General features: G+C 42.8%; 1 protein-coding gene across 1 annotated transcript in view; it reads right to left on the reverse strand.

The window, feature by feature from the left end:
• ANKAR (ankyrin and armadillo repeat containing) overlaps positions 1-13,582 on the reverse strand; it is a 723,226-nt gene that overhangs the window by 380,022 nt on the left and 329,622 nt on the right. The window contains exon 12 of the mRNA XM_069225913.1: positions 3,097-3,305. Within this exon, the coding sequence (XP_069082014.1) occupies positions 3,097-3,305 (209 nt within the window). The remainder of the gene's footprint in view (positions 1-3,096; positions 3,306-13,582) is intronic.

Genomic DNA, 13,582 nt, shown 5'->3' on the forward strand with positions numbered 1-13,582 from the left:
CAAAGCACTGCTGATACCCCAGATATTACAGCACTCGTGACATCTTTTATAACATAATTGAAATTATCACTGTAACATTTGCTGTAAAATTATTCATTAAAAAAACTGTGCATGGTGGGGGAGCAAGCTATAGTTACCTTAGCAAAAACAACAGATGATGGACGGAATGCAGAACAAATTAAACATTCACCTCTAGTCACAGATCTAGGTTCAATCCATCAGTTTTTTTGCTTTCCATGACATTCCAGTTTGGACCCAGCCATATGCAAATCAGCCTTGGCGCGGTTTCCCATGGGAACAGTCCAGCCTGAACAGGTGAATTTCTATGGTTATGTATGTTTAAAATATGAGCCTAACTAACGAGATCGGGAGGGTCAAATCATAGCCCACACATATACACATAAATATATTTGAATCTTACATAGTGGCGGTCGCATCTGTCTAGTTAGGGTTCAGAGGCACTTTCCATTAAAAAGGAATTTTTTGATTTACCTAAAACTGTTCACCCTGTGGATTGATTTGCACAAATATGGCAATTTACTAGCTAAAAGTTTATTTAGAGTTTGCTGGATAAGATACTTTGACAACATGTGGCAGATATCCTGTCTGCCATATTACAAGTGCCATAGGCTATAATACACTTGCAATACAGCAGACAGGACATACACCACATTTGAGACGGAGTACCCCATCTGTCAAAATCCAAATAAGGCATTAGTCAGCTAAGGTTTGGCATGCCAAGAAACGTGTGTATCCGTTGGAAAAAAAGATAAAGGGGTACAGGTGAATAAAGCAGTGCCTTCTTTTTTTGAGCACCCATAAGAAATTTTGCTCGTGACTACAGCCAGAATCACTGAGTGGATTTGGCTCCAGACATACTGCTTGCGATGTAAAGGTGACACGCTGCCGGAGGATCAAAAAACTGAGATGGAGATGGATGTATGGGAGGCACGGTACTTCAGGGATAATGCTGTGCCTGCAATGATAAAACTCAAAGAGAGACTGGAAACATTGGATAATCTAAGGAGTCATATTGAGGGTTCCGGTGGAGGTGACCCTGGAGCCATTATGCGTCAAACTGAAGCCTATGTTGCCCACATTTTTGAGAATCACACCTGAAGAAGTGTCTGCAGTGGTGAAGAGGGCCTTCCAACCTATGCCTAATTTGAAGAAACAGAATGGAGGCTCTGGTACCACCTTGCTACTAGTGATGAATATGGTACATTTCCTTAAAAGGCCATTAAGTGCAAAGAAGTGAAAATGGGTGAGCAACAGCTGCTGTTTTTCCCTGACCTGCATCCATCTACCTTGGGAGGGAGAGGGCACTGCTGAGCATTAAGCCGAACTTGGAGGAAAAAGGTCTTAATTCTTTAGTGGGATTCCCCTCAAAGCTCCAAATGGATCATTAGGGGGGAGTATTTCTTCTTCAGGTCCAGTCGAGTCCTCATAGACGTTTCTGGGTAAACTCAACTGTGACAGTGTCTTGTAGTTTCGTGGTGGACCTCCTGCATTTTTTAGAAGAGTGAGAGTGGGCAGTGCCGTTCCATGTGTATCCTGTATGTGTGGAGAGATGGGGGTTGAGTCATAAGGGCTCGCATGCTCTCAGTTACCTTTTTCCCCTAACCTTTGTACTCTTCCGTTTGCTAATGGGTTCTGGTATGCACAGAGTTTTTTTGATGCTTTATACCAAGTAGAGACTTGCTTATTCCTAACTATTGGCATTGTTTGATTTATTTGCGAGTAACTGTTTGACCTCTGACCCTGAGGGGATGGGGGCTATTTTATACTGCGACTACATCAGTTAACCTTGTCTTTAGGAGGCTTGAGGAGAAGGGCTCTGTAACTTCTGGCATCCCTCAAACCACCCAATCTGTTTAGTGGTTCCGCTAGGTAGGGGGTGTATCTTCATGCGTGGCAGCAGATTTTGAACACGGTCCTGCCTGTGATAGGTAGCCAATGAAGGCTGCATGTTATAGAGATGATGTTGTATCTGCTTGCAGAGTGTACCAGTCTCGCAGATGAGTTCACAATAGATTTGAGTGTTAATTCTAGAAGGAAAGAAAGGTTTTCTTTTATAAAGCATCTTGGGAGCCAGCTCGTATGCAAAGTTATTCATAATTCATGAATTCCATTAGCATTCCCATGAACCAGAAGTAGCTAAATTACAGATTATGCATTAAACCAATAGGAAAATTAAGATGTCAGATTATTTTCTCACTATACCTTGTTGGCATGATTACCTCTGTTTTGAATTATGAAAAATGAGTCATTGACATATCAAGAAATACCAGTGCATTCCTAGGTTGGATCAATCCTAATACAACGGCATAAAGGACAGACTAGACCAGGAGATTACATCAGGAAAGGTGGTAGGAGTTGTCCTTTTCAGATGGTCGAGAGGCACATAGGCCCTCATTATAGACCGCCGAAGCCGCAGTCGCCACAATAACACCAGTTCTGGCAGTATGCGTGGCACCCTATTTTGACATTTCCACTGGGCCAGCGGACGGAAACAGTGTTTCCGTCTGCTTGCCTAGCGGAAAAGTCACATCAACATTGAAGCCGGCTCCTAATAGAGCCAGCGGCAATGTTGATGTGCAGCGAGTGCAGTAGCACCCGTCTCGCATTTCACTGCCCGAAATTCGGGCAGTGAAATGCGCGATGGGGCTGTGCCCGGGGGCCCCTGCACTGCCCATGCCAAGTGTTTACCGCCATGGACAGGCTGGCGGTTGGGGACTCATAATCCCCAGGGCAGCGCTGCCCTAGGGATTATGACCGCCTGGTGGAAACTTGGCGGTATGGCCGTGGCTAATGCGCCACGGTCATAATACACTGGCGGAACACCGCCAGCCTGTTGGTGGTGTTACGGCCAGTGTTCCGCCGGCCGCCAGGGTCTTAATGACCCCCATCATTTTTTCGTTCTTGTATTGCTGATTATCATTCCCACAATCACTACTTTTCTATTTGTCCTATAGCTGTGCTTAATACATGGGTACATAATTCCAAATGTATACATGCATTTTTGTAATACTGTCTGTTATCGATTGTGATCATTGATATGTACATATTTGGAACATACATACAAAAACTGCTTACCTGCAAGGATGTCCCACACAGGGAATTCTGGCACATTTAGGTCTATGATATACTTCAAAACATCTGTGTGAAAATATAAAGCTGCTAAATGAACAATATTATTTCCAAGGCTGTCAACTTTCTGCCAACTCGCACCAACAGACAGCAAAAAGCAAAATGTATCAAGTGATCCAGACGTAGCTGCAAGTAAGAGAGGAGTTGTTCGATACCTGCAGGTTAAAGAAAAACACAATGAACAATTGCAGGCAATACATATTACAAATATCTGTGCCATTAACTGTCTTCACGATATTATTTATCTAGATTTCACCGAAATGAAAATATACAAAATTACGCGCAACACCCATTGGCCATGGATGTAGTTTAACAGCTACCAGATGGAGACTGGGGCCAAACCCTACTGAAACAGTATATTTGTAGTTAAATGTGCTCTTTAATATGCAGCATCTGTGATATTGTGGTAAAGATCACACCATTCAGAAAACATAATTAAGAACAAGTTATTAAAAAACTATTGATTATTTATATTATTTTTGCTGTGTTGAGTGCTAAGGATATATTCTTGTTCACAGCACTCATGTTATGTTATGTTATGTTATGTCGATTTGTACAGCGCGACTATTCATCCGTGAGGGTATCCAGGCCATTGAGCAGGTCAGTGGGTGTATTGTCTGCGCGGAGTTATTCAAACAGCCAGGGCTTTGGTTCCTTGAGGAACTCAAGGATTGAGGAGTAGGCTCTAATGTTGTGGTCAGTAAATCATTTAGGATTAATGTGGCCGATCAAAGCATAAATAATATGTCCTTTACCACACCTAAGATAAATAAAATGTAAACACCATACTACACGAGATATTGCTAAAAACATGTATTCTGCAAATTCTCCAGTGCCCCTTGACAAGCAAAGCATGGACCTCATTCTCCAACCTTGTGCTTTGATGCGTGGAATGGTAACAGTTAAATTTAACCCCACAGTCTAAACATCTCTAGTTGGAAATTCAGATAGCCAATAAGAAAAGGCCCTGAAAATGAAAATTCTCGAATCTCTCTCCCCTATTCACCAAACGGACCACCATTCGTTCTGTAGCTCAGGAAGATATAAAACATTTATTTCCTGGCATTGTCTGCTATTCGCACCACTCACAAAGGGCTTCGCTATTAGACACCCCCATGAACTGTAACCTGCAAAGACATTTTTATGCCACACAGTTTTACCAACTGAGGGGATGAGCTAAACATTTTAGAGGTATTACAGCAGAAATTGTGACAAAAGCAACACACCATATGAAAGCTTTAATGGTGACAGAAGTAACACGTGTTAAACAAAACTTACTTTAAATAACAAGTACAGCAATGAAGATACTACATAAATATGGTGTGAATAATTGGAAAGTAAAGGAGTTAGGTTCAGGGGTGAAGAAGAGCCATTTGTTGAGACAATGAGATTCCAACTGGAGATTCATGGGATGAAGAGGAAGAGTGAGCAGGGATCTAAAAATCTACTCTCCCCTTCTGGCAAGTGGGCAAAGAACAGGTGTTCAGTTCAGTCAGAAACTGAATGAGCAATTAAGATGCCTTTAAATCTTATTCTTGTTACATTTGCTCTGTGTTCAGAGACAGAGGTCAAAAGTCAGTTTGTCTTCTTGCAATGCAAATACTGCAGAGTTCCAGGATTTTGTAAGGTGAACTGCCTGACCTCTGCAAAATGAAAGGCTTTTGGTATCAGGTTTTTGCTAACACACATTTATATAGCTAAGTCAACTTTACAAACATTTCAAAATATATTTCAGTAGCTGCAAAAGACAATTTTTTGCACTTCTGTGTGATGAAAAAAATATTTTAATAGGATTAAAAAAAGTCAGAACACTTGGTGATGTGCAAATGATAAATGTTTTCTGAAACCAAATTTTCAGATTATTGTTAATACACTATATAGTTTTATCAGTAAAGCTGCAAGTTAGTGTGAAGGTTTTTGGAAATTTACTGTCTGTAAATGACAGTGCTCTACCACATCATGCTTTAGTGATATATTTATTAAAAGTGAGTGTTTAAACATAAACTGAAAAACACTCCTGCCCTGATGGCAAAGCTATTAATAAGCTAAGAAGCAAGTCATGCATGGATCATGTGTACCTTATATGTGGGCTAGATTTATTATACATGGAGCAAACATTTAGTGTATTTATTCAAACAAAAGAGGTTTTTTTTACAACAGAAATGCCGAACTCACATATTTGAAGGTGCACTCATATGTGAGAACGAAGAAAAAGCCGAAAATACAATATTTGCCTAGGATCACACAATTTGAGACCCGGCTCTGGGTCAAGTACATTACAGTTAGGTTGAGTAGATTATTCAAGCTACTAGACCTACAGGTCTAGTAGCATTTTTATAATTTTTCGAGGCCTGGTGAGGATTAATGCCTTTCTTGGGACATCAGTGAAATGGCCCGATGTTGAAGGTTCCAATTTAGTTGACATAATAAGAATAATACCGGAGATGAACTGTCACGATGAAGTCTGCTTTAGACCATGGAAATAGAGTTTCTCAGAGTTGCCACAAAGATATATGTAAATCCTAATGAAGGTGGAAAATACTCGATTAGCCAAACATTTGGGAAATTGCATCCTAAACTAAAGATACATGCCTAGATAAATGTTTTACACCCCGGGAGAGTATAATTAATAAGTGAAAGTGTTTTCTGTTTCCTTACAGGAATGTCAGGCTGTAGTGTGAATGAACAGCAGAAGTCATAGGTGCCCCACTTTGTCAGTGATGTCCACAGTAATGCCTGGGATGTCTACAATAATGCCCAGGATGTTGACAATGTGCGAAAGGTAGCCAACTTATGCCATTGCCACAGCTATGCATAGAGTGGCCCTCCAAAACCTAGGAAGCTCTTGATGGATCAAAGAGAGCCACCTTATGCGTTGTCCAACATAATACCAGAAAGTTCACACTACAGTAAGGTGGACTGCCACATGCCAGTACCATTATATGAGCTAAACACCCACAATATGCCAAGGGCTTCCATATGCCACGGCCTCCATAATGAAGAAAAAGAGACACAAGCATGCAAATGCTGGCTGGGGCTTTCATAATGGTCTTTTCTCTCTGCTTTGCCTGTTCTGTGTGACTAAATGAAGATTGCACTGCTGGTGCCTTTGATATGCCTGTTCTATGTGTGATCGGAGATAGCGCTACTGTGGTACTCCTCAGGTTACTTATGGGATTGGGAAATGCATATGCAAATGAGCTGACAGAAATAACATCAGCGCAGTATGCTGTTATTTAATTTTATGTGTTATCAGATAGTGAACTGACATTGGTGGTCACTTGGATGCTTGTTTTTTCAGTGTTGTGCAATAGCACGATCTGAAACCATATTGGCAGTCATATGGGACACAACTGATGCTAACCTGGTCTTTAGCTTTTCATGGATGGTAGGCTTGTAAAGGGTCGCCAGATGACAGGGCCTTCATGGCTGATGGTTGCTTTTCTGGTTTCAATTGCACTGGAAAACTACTTTGGGAAGTGGATGCCTTGGCTATGTTGAATGGTTTGAATGCTTCCCTAGAGAGGCTGTAATCTTGATGGATTTGAGAATGCTGTTCTGATATGTGATGGGTTTCAAAGTTGTATTATTGTTTGCAAGGTCTCTATGCGGAAGTAGATTTAATGAAGTTCCCCTCACTATATTGCATAGAGAGATAGATATGAACATATTTGTAGAAACAGGTGGTGGCGAACATGGAAACTGAGTAGAGAGTACTCATATAGAGTTAAAGGTAGTGGAGACTCGGTCAGAACAACATATAACACCTGTGAGGTTAAGGAGGTGTGTTATTTCTAACAGTAATTACATCTAAATTTCTCAAAAGAGGGCTTAAAAATAGGTTTGAACCTAGGACCTCCAAAATCTTTAAAATGTGCCTGCTAATTGTACAAGAATCTCATGCACTTTAATGTAGGGTTAGCAAAAACAAACTGTTTGATTGTAAGTAAAGTTAATTTGTTCTTATGGAAACGTATTGTGTTTCTTTAGGCATAGTTACAGCTACATCCTATGAATTCACAAACATTGTGTTCCAGTGTGTCCTGTGTGCGGCGTCAGTTTCTGCTGATAATGAGATAGTTAATAGAAACTATTTAGGTTCGATGATCATTAAACACATTTAATAAAATAGTAGGTTCATAAATTTTAACAAGGAAGACAACATCTTTTTCTCGCAGCCAAGTAAACAACAAATATAACAAGCATTTGCAATGCAACAAGTCTCACATTTTCTTGAGTTAGAGCTATTGGCATTGTAAATTCATAAATGGACTTTTTATGGTATGTGGTAGACCTTTGAGTAAGGTGGGGGAGCTAAAGGTTGATGATCAAATTATTAGCAGGGTCCATGAATTCCCATATTTAGGGGTGATCTTTGATGATAAAGGTTCATGGAAACCCTGTAATGCCAGAAGGAGTATGCTCTTCCATGCCTCAGTTGGTGCCACTTTTGATTTTGCCGTAAGAGTAGGAAGTAAACCTATTAAGCCTCTGCTTGAAATCTACAGGCGAAAATGTCTCCCTGTCCTGTTGTATGGTGCAGCACTCTGGGGGTATATGGACACCCGAGCCCCCATTCTTGAAGAAAATCGTTTCTGTAGAAGGCTATTGGGTGTTGGTCAAAATACCTCTGGTTTTTGCCTGCATCTTGAACTAGATCTTGAGTGTGTGCAAGACACTATTCAGTTGGCTCCCCTCTTGCTATGGATTTAGATTTGGAGTAATGGATAATGTAAAATATATTCCCTGGCTGACGTATGTAAGAAAGGTAGCACAGGATTTGGGGCGGCCGGACTTGTTTGACACTCCTGAGGGTCTGACTAGCCGGGATAAAAATTGGGTTAAGTAGAATTTTTTAAGAATCCGGGGGCCAAAAGAGAGGGGAAGGAACTAGGGAAACAATCGGTCAGGGATTTTGTTATGTTAAAGATGGGGGCGGGTCCTGAGCCCTATCTCTTAGCGATAAATGATTTGAGGGAAAGGACTCTCATCACTCGATTTCGCTTGGGGATCATTAGAAGTAATCTTTGTTTCCCGTTAGGCCAGTATGGTGGAAAATCTATTAGACCTTGTCCTTGTGATGGGGTGTCCTTGCAGACCTTGTCCCATTTTACATTATTCTGTGTCTTTTATGCACCTTTTAGAAGTCATTTTTTTATTACCCTTGCTGAGGCCACAGGGTTTTGTGCAATATCGTCCTGCTTTTATGTGGCTGCAAATGGTTTGAGATGCATTGGTGTGGAGGGGGTTGGGATTGTTCCTGAGGGGAGCCATTACTTGGCGCAGTAACGTAGAGTTTTTAAAGAAACTTTTAGACTGTTATCTTTGGTAACGAGGTTTTATTTGTTTTTAATATTATGATTATTGTTATTTTATTGTTTTATTGTTATTATGGTCTATTTATTGTTGTCTATGTAATCTAAGGGTTGAATTATTTCATACCGAATAAAGTCTCTCATATAACAAGCATTTGCAATGCAACAGGTCTCACACTTTCTTGAGTTAGAGCTATTGGCATTGTAAATTCATAACTTGACTTTTCTTGCCACATAAATTGGTCAACCCTGCCTAATAATTTCATCTTTTCCTACTATAGTGGTCCAGGATTTAACTAAAGCACTTCCATTTGCCTTCTTCCTCTATCTTAAAACATATAAAATTATCATAAAAACCTTTATCAGAAACAAACTTCTGTGTAAAGCTCAAAACACCATAACAAAAATATCATTTGGGACGGATTGGAGGGTGAAAGGAAAGAGGGCGTCAGGAGTAAAGATGGAGAGGACAAGTGGCCTAGTAACGGTGTCATGGGCCCTGGAGTAAGAAAGGAAAATTGTTGACTGGAATTTTGCTAGGAATAAAGAGCAGTAATTCGAGTTGAGTGAGGTCTGTAGGTTTCTGCCCCCGGGTGCCACTGCACCTGTTGCTCCATTGAAAACTAAGCTTCAGGAGAGAAAACGGATGGGGCACAAAAAGAGAAGCAAAAGGAATACAACAGACAAAAGAAAGAAAGAGAAGGGGTTAGAAAGAAATAAAGAAAGAAGGGAAAGAACAAATGAGAAGATGAAAACAACTAAGAAAAGAAATAGAGCAAACGTGTGAGACATAAGAAAAAAGGGAAGGAAGCTAGCGAATGAAAGATAAAGAGGACAAAATATTGCAAGAAGTGTGAAAAGAAAGAGAAAAATGAACATTAGAGAAACAAAGAGAGATGGTGAGAGAAATAAGCAGCGAAAGAACCAGGGCATGTATGTACTGACACATTTCCAAGGGACACAGAATGGGAAAACAACTTTGACACTTCGAGTCCTGACAAGTAACTTCTGGCTTTCCACATACACACGGGAAAAACAGGGATTTATAGTTAAACGTGCATTAACAGATAAAGATAAGAAAAACACCAGAGAAAGGAAGGAAGAAAGGTCTTAAAAAAAGGTGAAAGGATGCATACCAAGTCAAAGGACAGAGCAAATAAAAAAGAAAAAGAAAGAATGAAGGGGAGAGAAAAAAATCGTGAAAGAATGAATGCCTGATGAAGAAAAAAGAAAGGAACAAAACAAAGAAAGAAATAACCACGTTTTTGTGAGTTTGAAAGAGGAGGTAACAAGAGGAAGAGGGAAATAAAAAAAGGAGAGGTGTAGAAAAACAGTTGAAAGAAAGAGTGAAACTGTTAACGTGTGGATTTTAGAAGCTGAAAAGAGAAAAGTAGGGAGAAAGAAAACATTGAGAGTAAAGGAATGAACAAGAGTGAGATAGGTGACACAGACCCTCCCAAAAAAAGATGACAGCTAAGAAAAGGCAGGGTGCTGTGTAGGTAAAAGGCAGGACATGTACCTGCGTAGTTTACATGTCCTGGTATTGTAAAACTCCTAAATTCGTTTTTACACTACTATGAGGCCTGCTCCCTTCATAGGCTAACATAGGGGCTGCCCTCATAAATTGTTTGAGTGGTAGCTGCTGATCTGAAATGAGTGGGAAGGTCATATTTAGTATGGCCAGAATGGTAACACAAAATTAAAAGTCCACCTTAAATCACGCAGACATCTACCTCCTTTTCAGGCCACCATCAGATCAAAAACCAGGCACAACTGTAGACCATTTTAGTCAACCAAACTCCCGACAGGGTCGGCAGGCGGAAACCTGAGTTTCCCCCCGCTGGCCTAGCCGAAACAGGCTACAGCATTGTCTCCTGCCTGTAATTGAGCAAGCGGCAATGCTGTAGCCTGAAGGGTGCACCAGAGCACCCTCGCAAAGTTCACTGTCTACAAAGCAGGCTTGTGCTCATGGAACGTTAATGTCCTCGCCAGCAAAATCGCTAACCGGGACATTCCCCATTACATAAATGACTTTGATATCATAATGATGCAAGATACCTGTCAGGCAGAACCTTATCATCTGCAGGAGTATATGTGCTTTTGCATGCCAGCAGCCAAGGGGGCAAAATATGGCCATATGCACAGATGCCTGGCAACATATGTTTCAATAGCTTGACCAGCCTCAGCATCCCTACTACATTCTGTCTTGTCCACCATTAAGGCTGTCAAAATCATCATCTCGCCCCAAAATCCAGCAACTGGGTTGATAATCATCAATGCCTATATTCACCCAAAACGGAGAACTAAAGATGCGCAAGAGCTGGCAGATCAGCTAGTGGCATACATAAGTGAGGGAGATACTGCAAACCTTGACCTACACCTATATTTTTTAGGCTACTCTTTGGACCAAAATTCAATCTGGAATATTCTGACACAAGGGGCAAACACCCAAGGCCGCTTAACCAAAACTGTCATAGGCCTATTGGATGATTTAGGAGCATCTCAATTTAAGGGCTCTTAATGGAAGATTTCAAGAAGACAATCCACCGGCTGCTTCCTTTTATTCCTCCTCTACATGCACGACCACAGATTACACCTTTGTCTCACTTCCACAATTCCAAAGGCTCGCCTCATTCCACCTAGGAGACAAAGGTGACAGTGACCATCGCCCTCAAGAGCTCAAGAGGCTTCTATACGAGAAACTGTGCCCTGATTTAACTGGTCGCTGGAGAATCCTGATTCCATCTTTACGGTTAATTATAAGAGGATCAAGTTTGCGCAATCAACCATAGTGCAAGAAGGCTGCTTAGACGTGTCTGGTCTGAGCTCCCAGCTCAGATGGCAACATCCTTCAAAATCCTGACACCCCCTGTACTGCTGTCGCAGATTGTGCAGTGGTGCCGCAGTGGAAAAGCCAATCTGGTGGGGAGTAGCGTGGTCTAGCCCTATACCGAAGACTAAAGTATTGGCCTGCCCCAGTGGAGCCTGGTGTGTGGCTGCGGCCGTGCTCAGCGGTAGCCGCAGAGGCGGCAGAGGAGCTATGGAGGGGGCTGCCTGCCGGGACAGACTTGGGTGTGAGGCAAGTGGTGAAACATGACAGGGTGCGGTCCAGCCGATGCGCTCCATAAGCCCAGGGCAGGGCCTGCCTCTGGCTGCTGATGCTCCTGGCCAGTGTGCAATGGCCCAGATGTGGAGAATTAAGACACCTGCTTCCGGCATCCCAGGAACGCAGTGGCTTACATGATGCTGACCCGCTTGCTGTTCTGCTGGCATATACCACGTCTGGGGCTATCTGGATGAGACAGAGGTGAGCATGCCGAGCTGGGATTCTCTGCGGCCCGGACACTGTTATTTCATGGGGCACCCTGTACTTAACAAAGCCTTACACAATGCATGGCATCATTGGCGGCTGTACCTGGGCCCTGGGGACCTTGCCTACGTTGTCTGCTGCTGCCACAGAGGGGACTTCTCCACCAGAGGGCACCTTTGAATGGAATGGCCTGCTGGGCCCTACGGCGCTCCAGGAGTATACACAATGAAGGGAGCTCCTCACCCAAATAAGTTGGATGGCTAAAGAGGGACACTGATACTGCAACCAAAGGAATCCTGGTGAGAAACCTTGGCTGTGAACTTGAGCCCCTTGCGGTACAGCGCTGTGACGAGATCATAGATGTGTGGCCCGGTGGACACTGTATCAATCCTTTTGAGGGATGGACAGACCTTAGGGAGCCTCCCCCTCCCTACCTCTCTTGGGTGTCCTTTCCCTTGGATACGGGATGCGTCTACCAAAGACTCTTGCTTACAACAAAATAGTCCAGAGGCCCCCTGTGGTTTGATCACCAGTGGTATTGACTGGTCTTGTGGGACTAACGGTACCGCACTGTTGATGACCCCAAAAGAGTTAGCGGCTCACCATGGTGAAATACAAACCTGAAAAAATTACGCAAGCCAACAAAGTTGTCCAATATATAGTCCTGAGGAACGGATAGCAGGACCCACCTTATGAAACTCTTCTGCCCCAGAACAGAGGAATCCTGGCCAGGATTCACTGAAATACTGTACGCTACTAGGGGATCCTGAGAGGTGCTCGAAATAAAGATGGACTCAATAGCCATGGACATTAATCATTCGCATTTGGACCTTCGAAAATTGGTGGATAGGGTCACAACAACCGAAAACAAGGTGGCTACTTTCTGGGATGTGGTGCAGGAGCTCCATGCAATGGTCGCAGACCTAAAAAGCAGCTCAACCCACTTGGATGACCGCCTGGAGAACGCTGAGGGCCGCTCCTAACGAAACAACTTAAGATTCCTGAACGAACAGAGGGGCCCTCAGTGGAACTGTTTTTGGAAGACTGGATACCGAAAGCTATGCCTGCCATGCAAACAATTTTTCACAATAAAACAGGCTCATAGATCCTTGGGCCATGAGCCACGGTCTTGGGGCCCATCTAGGGCAATCATTGCACGACTGTTCAACCACTGTGACTGGGACATCCTTCTCCAATATGTACAGACACATGGATCCCCATAATATGAGTGTGCAGCCATTCAGATTTTCCCGGATTACACCAGGAAGGCTTAAGACCTTAGCAGGAGTTTCCTGTCCGTCAAATGGAGAATGCACAACCAATATATCAAATACATCATGATCGTCCCGGCACGCCTGATAGTTCAATACGACGGAGAGGTCCTTTTCTTTGAATCCCCATAGGATGCCTCTGACTGGCTGGACTACCTGGGTTCGGGGGGAGGTGGACAATTCCGCAAGTCGCAAGAACATAGGCATAGAAACACTCAGAGATGCAATCGCCACAGAAAGACCTCTTTGCAGCAACAAAGTACACCTCAGAAACAAACTACCAAATGTATCCTGGTGTCTGAAGATGGGACACTGCGTGCAGAATGAGTTTTGTTGGAAATTACAAACCCCTTTACTCTACCTGAGCCAACTGACGACTCCCCTGACGCTGGGGCCCCGCTGTGCTGCTCGGCCCTCGGAACTGCTTGAATGTATATGCCATGATCAGGTCACCAAGAAATGCCAGGAGGGCGGTGGTGCACTTTGAAGGAAACGAGTGCCCATGAACTCTAGCAGAGACTGCTACATACAATATT

Source organism: Pleurodeles waltl, chromosome 3_1 (genome assembly GCF_031143425.1).
Source record: "Pleurodeles waltl isolate 20211129_DDA chromosome 3_1, aPleWal1.hap1.20221129, whole genome shotgun sequence".
NCBI lineage: Eukaryota > Metazoa > Chordata > Amphibia > Caudata > Salamandridae > Pleurodeles > Pleurodeles waltl.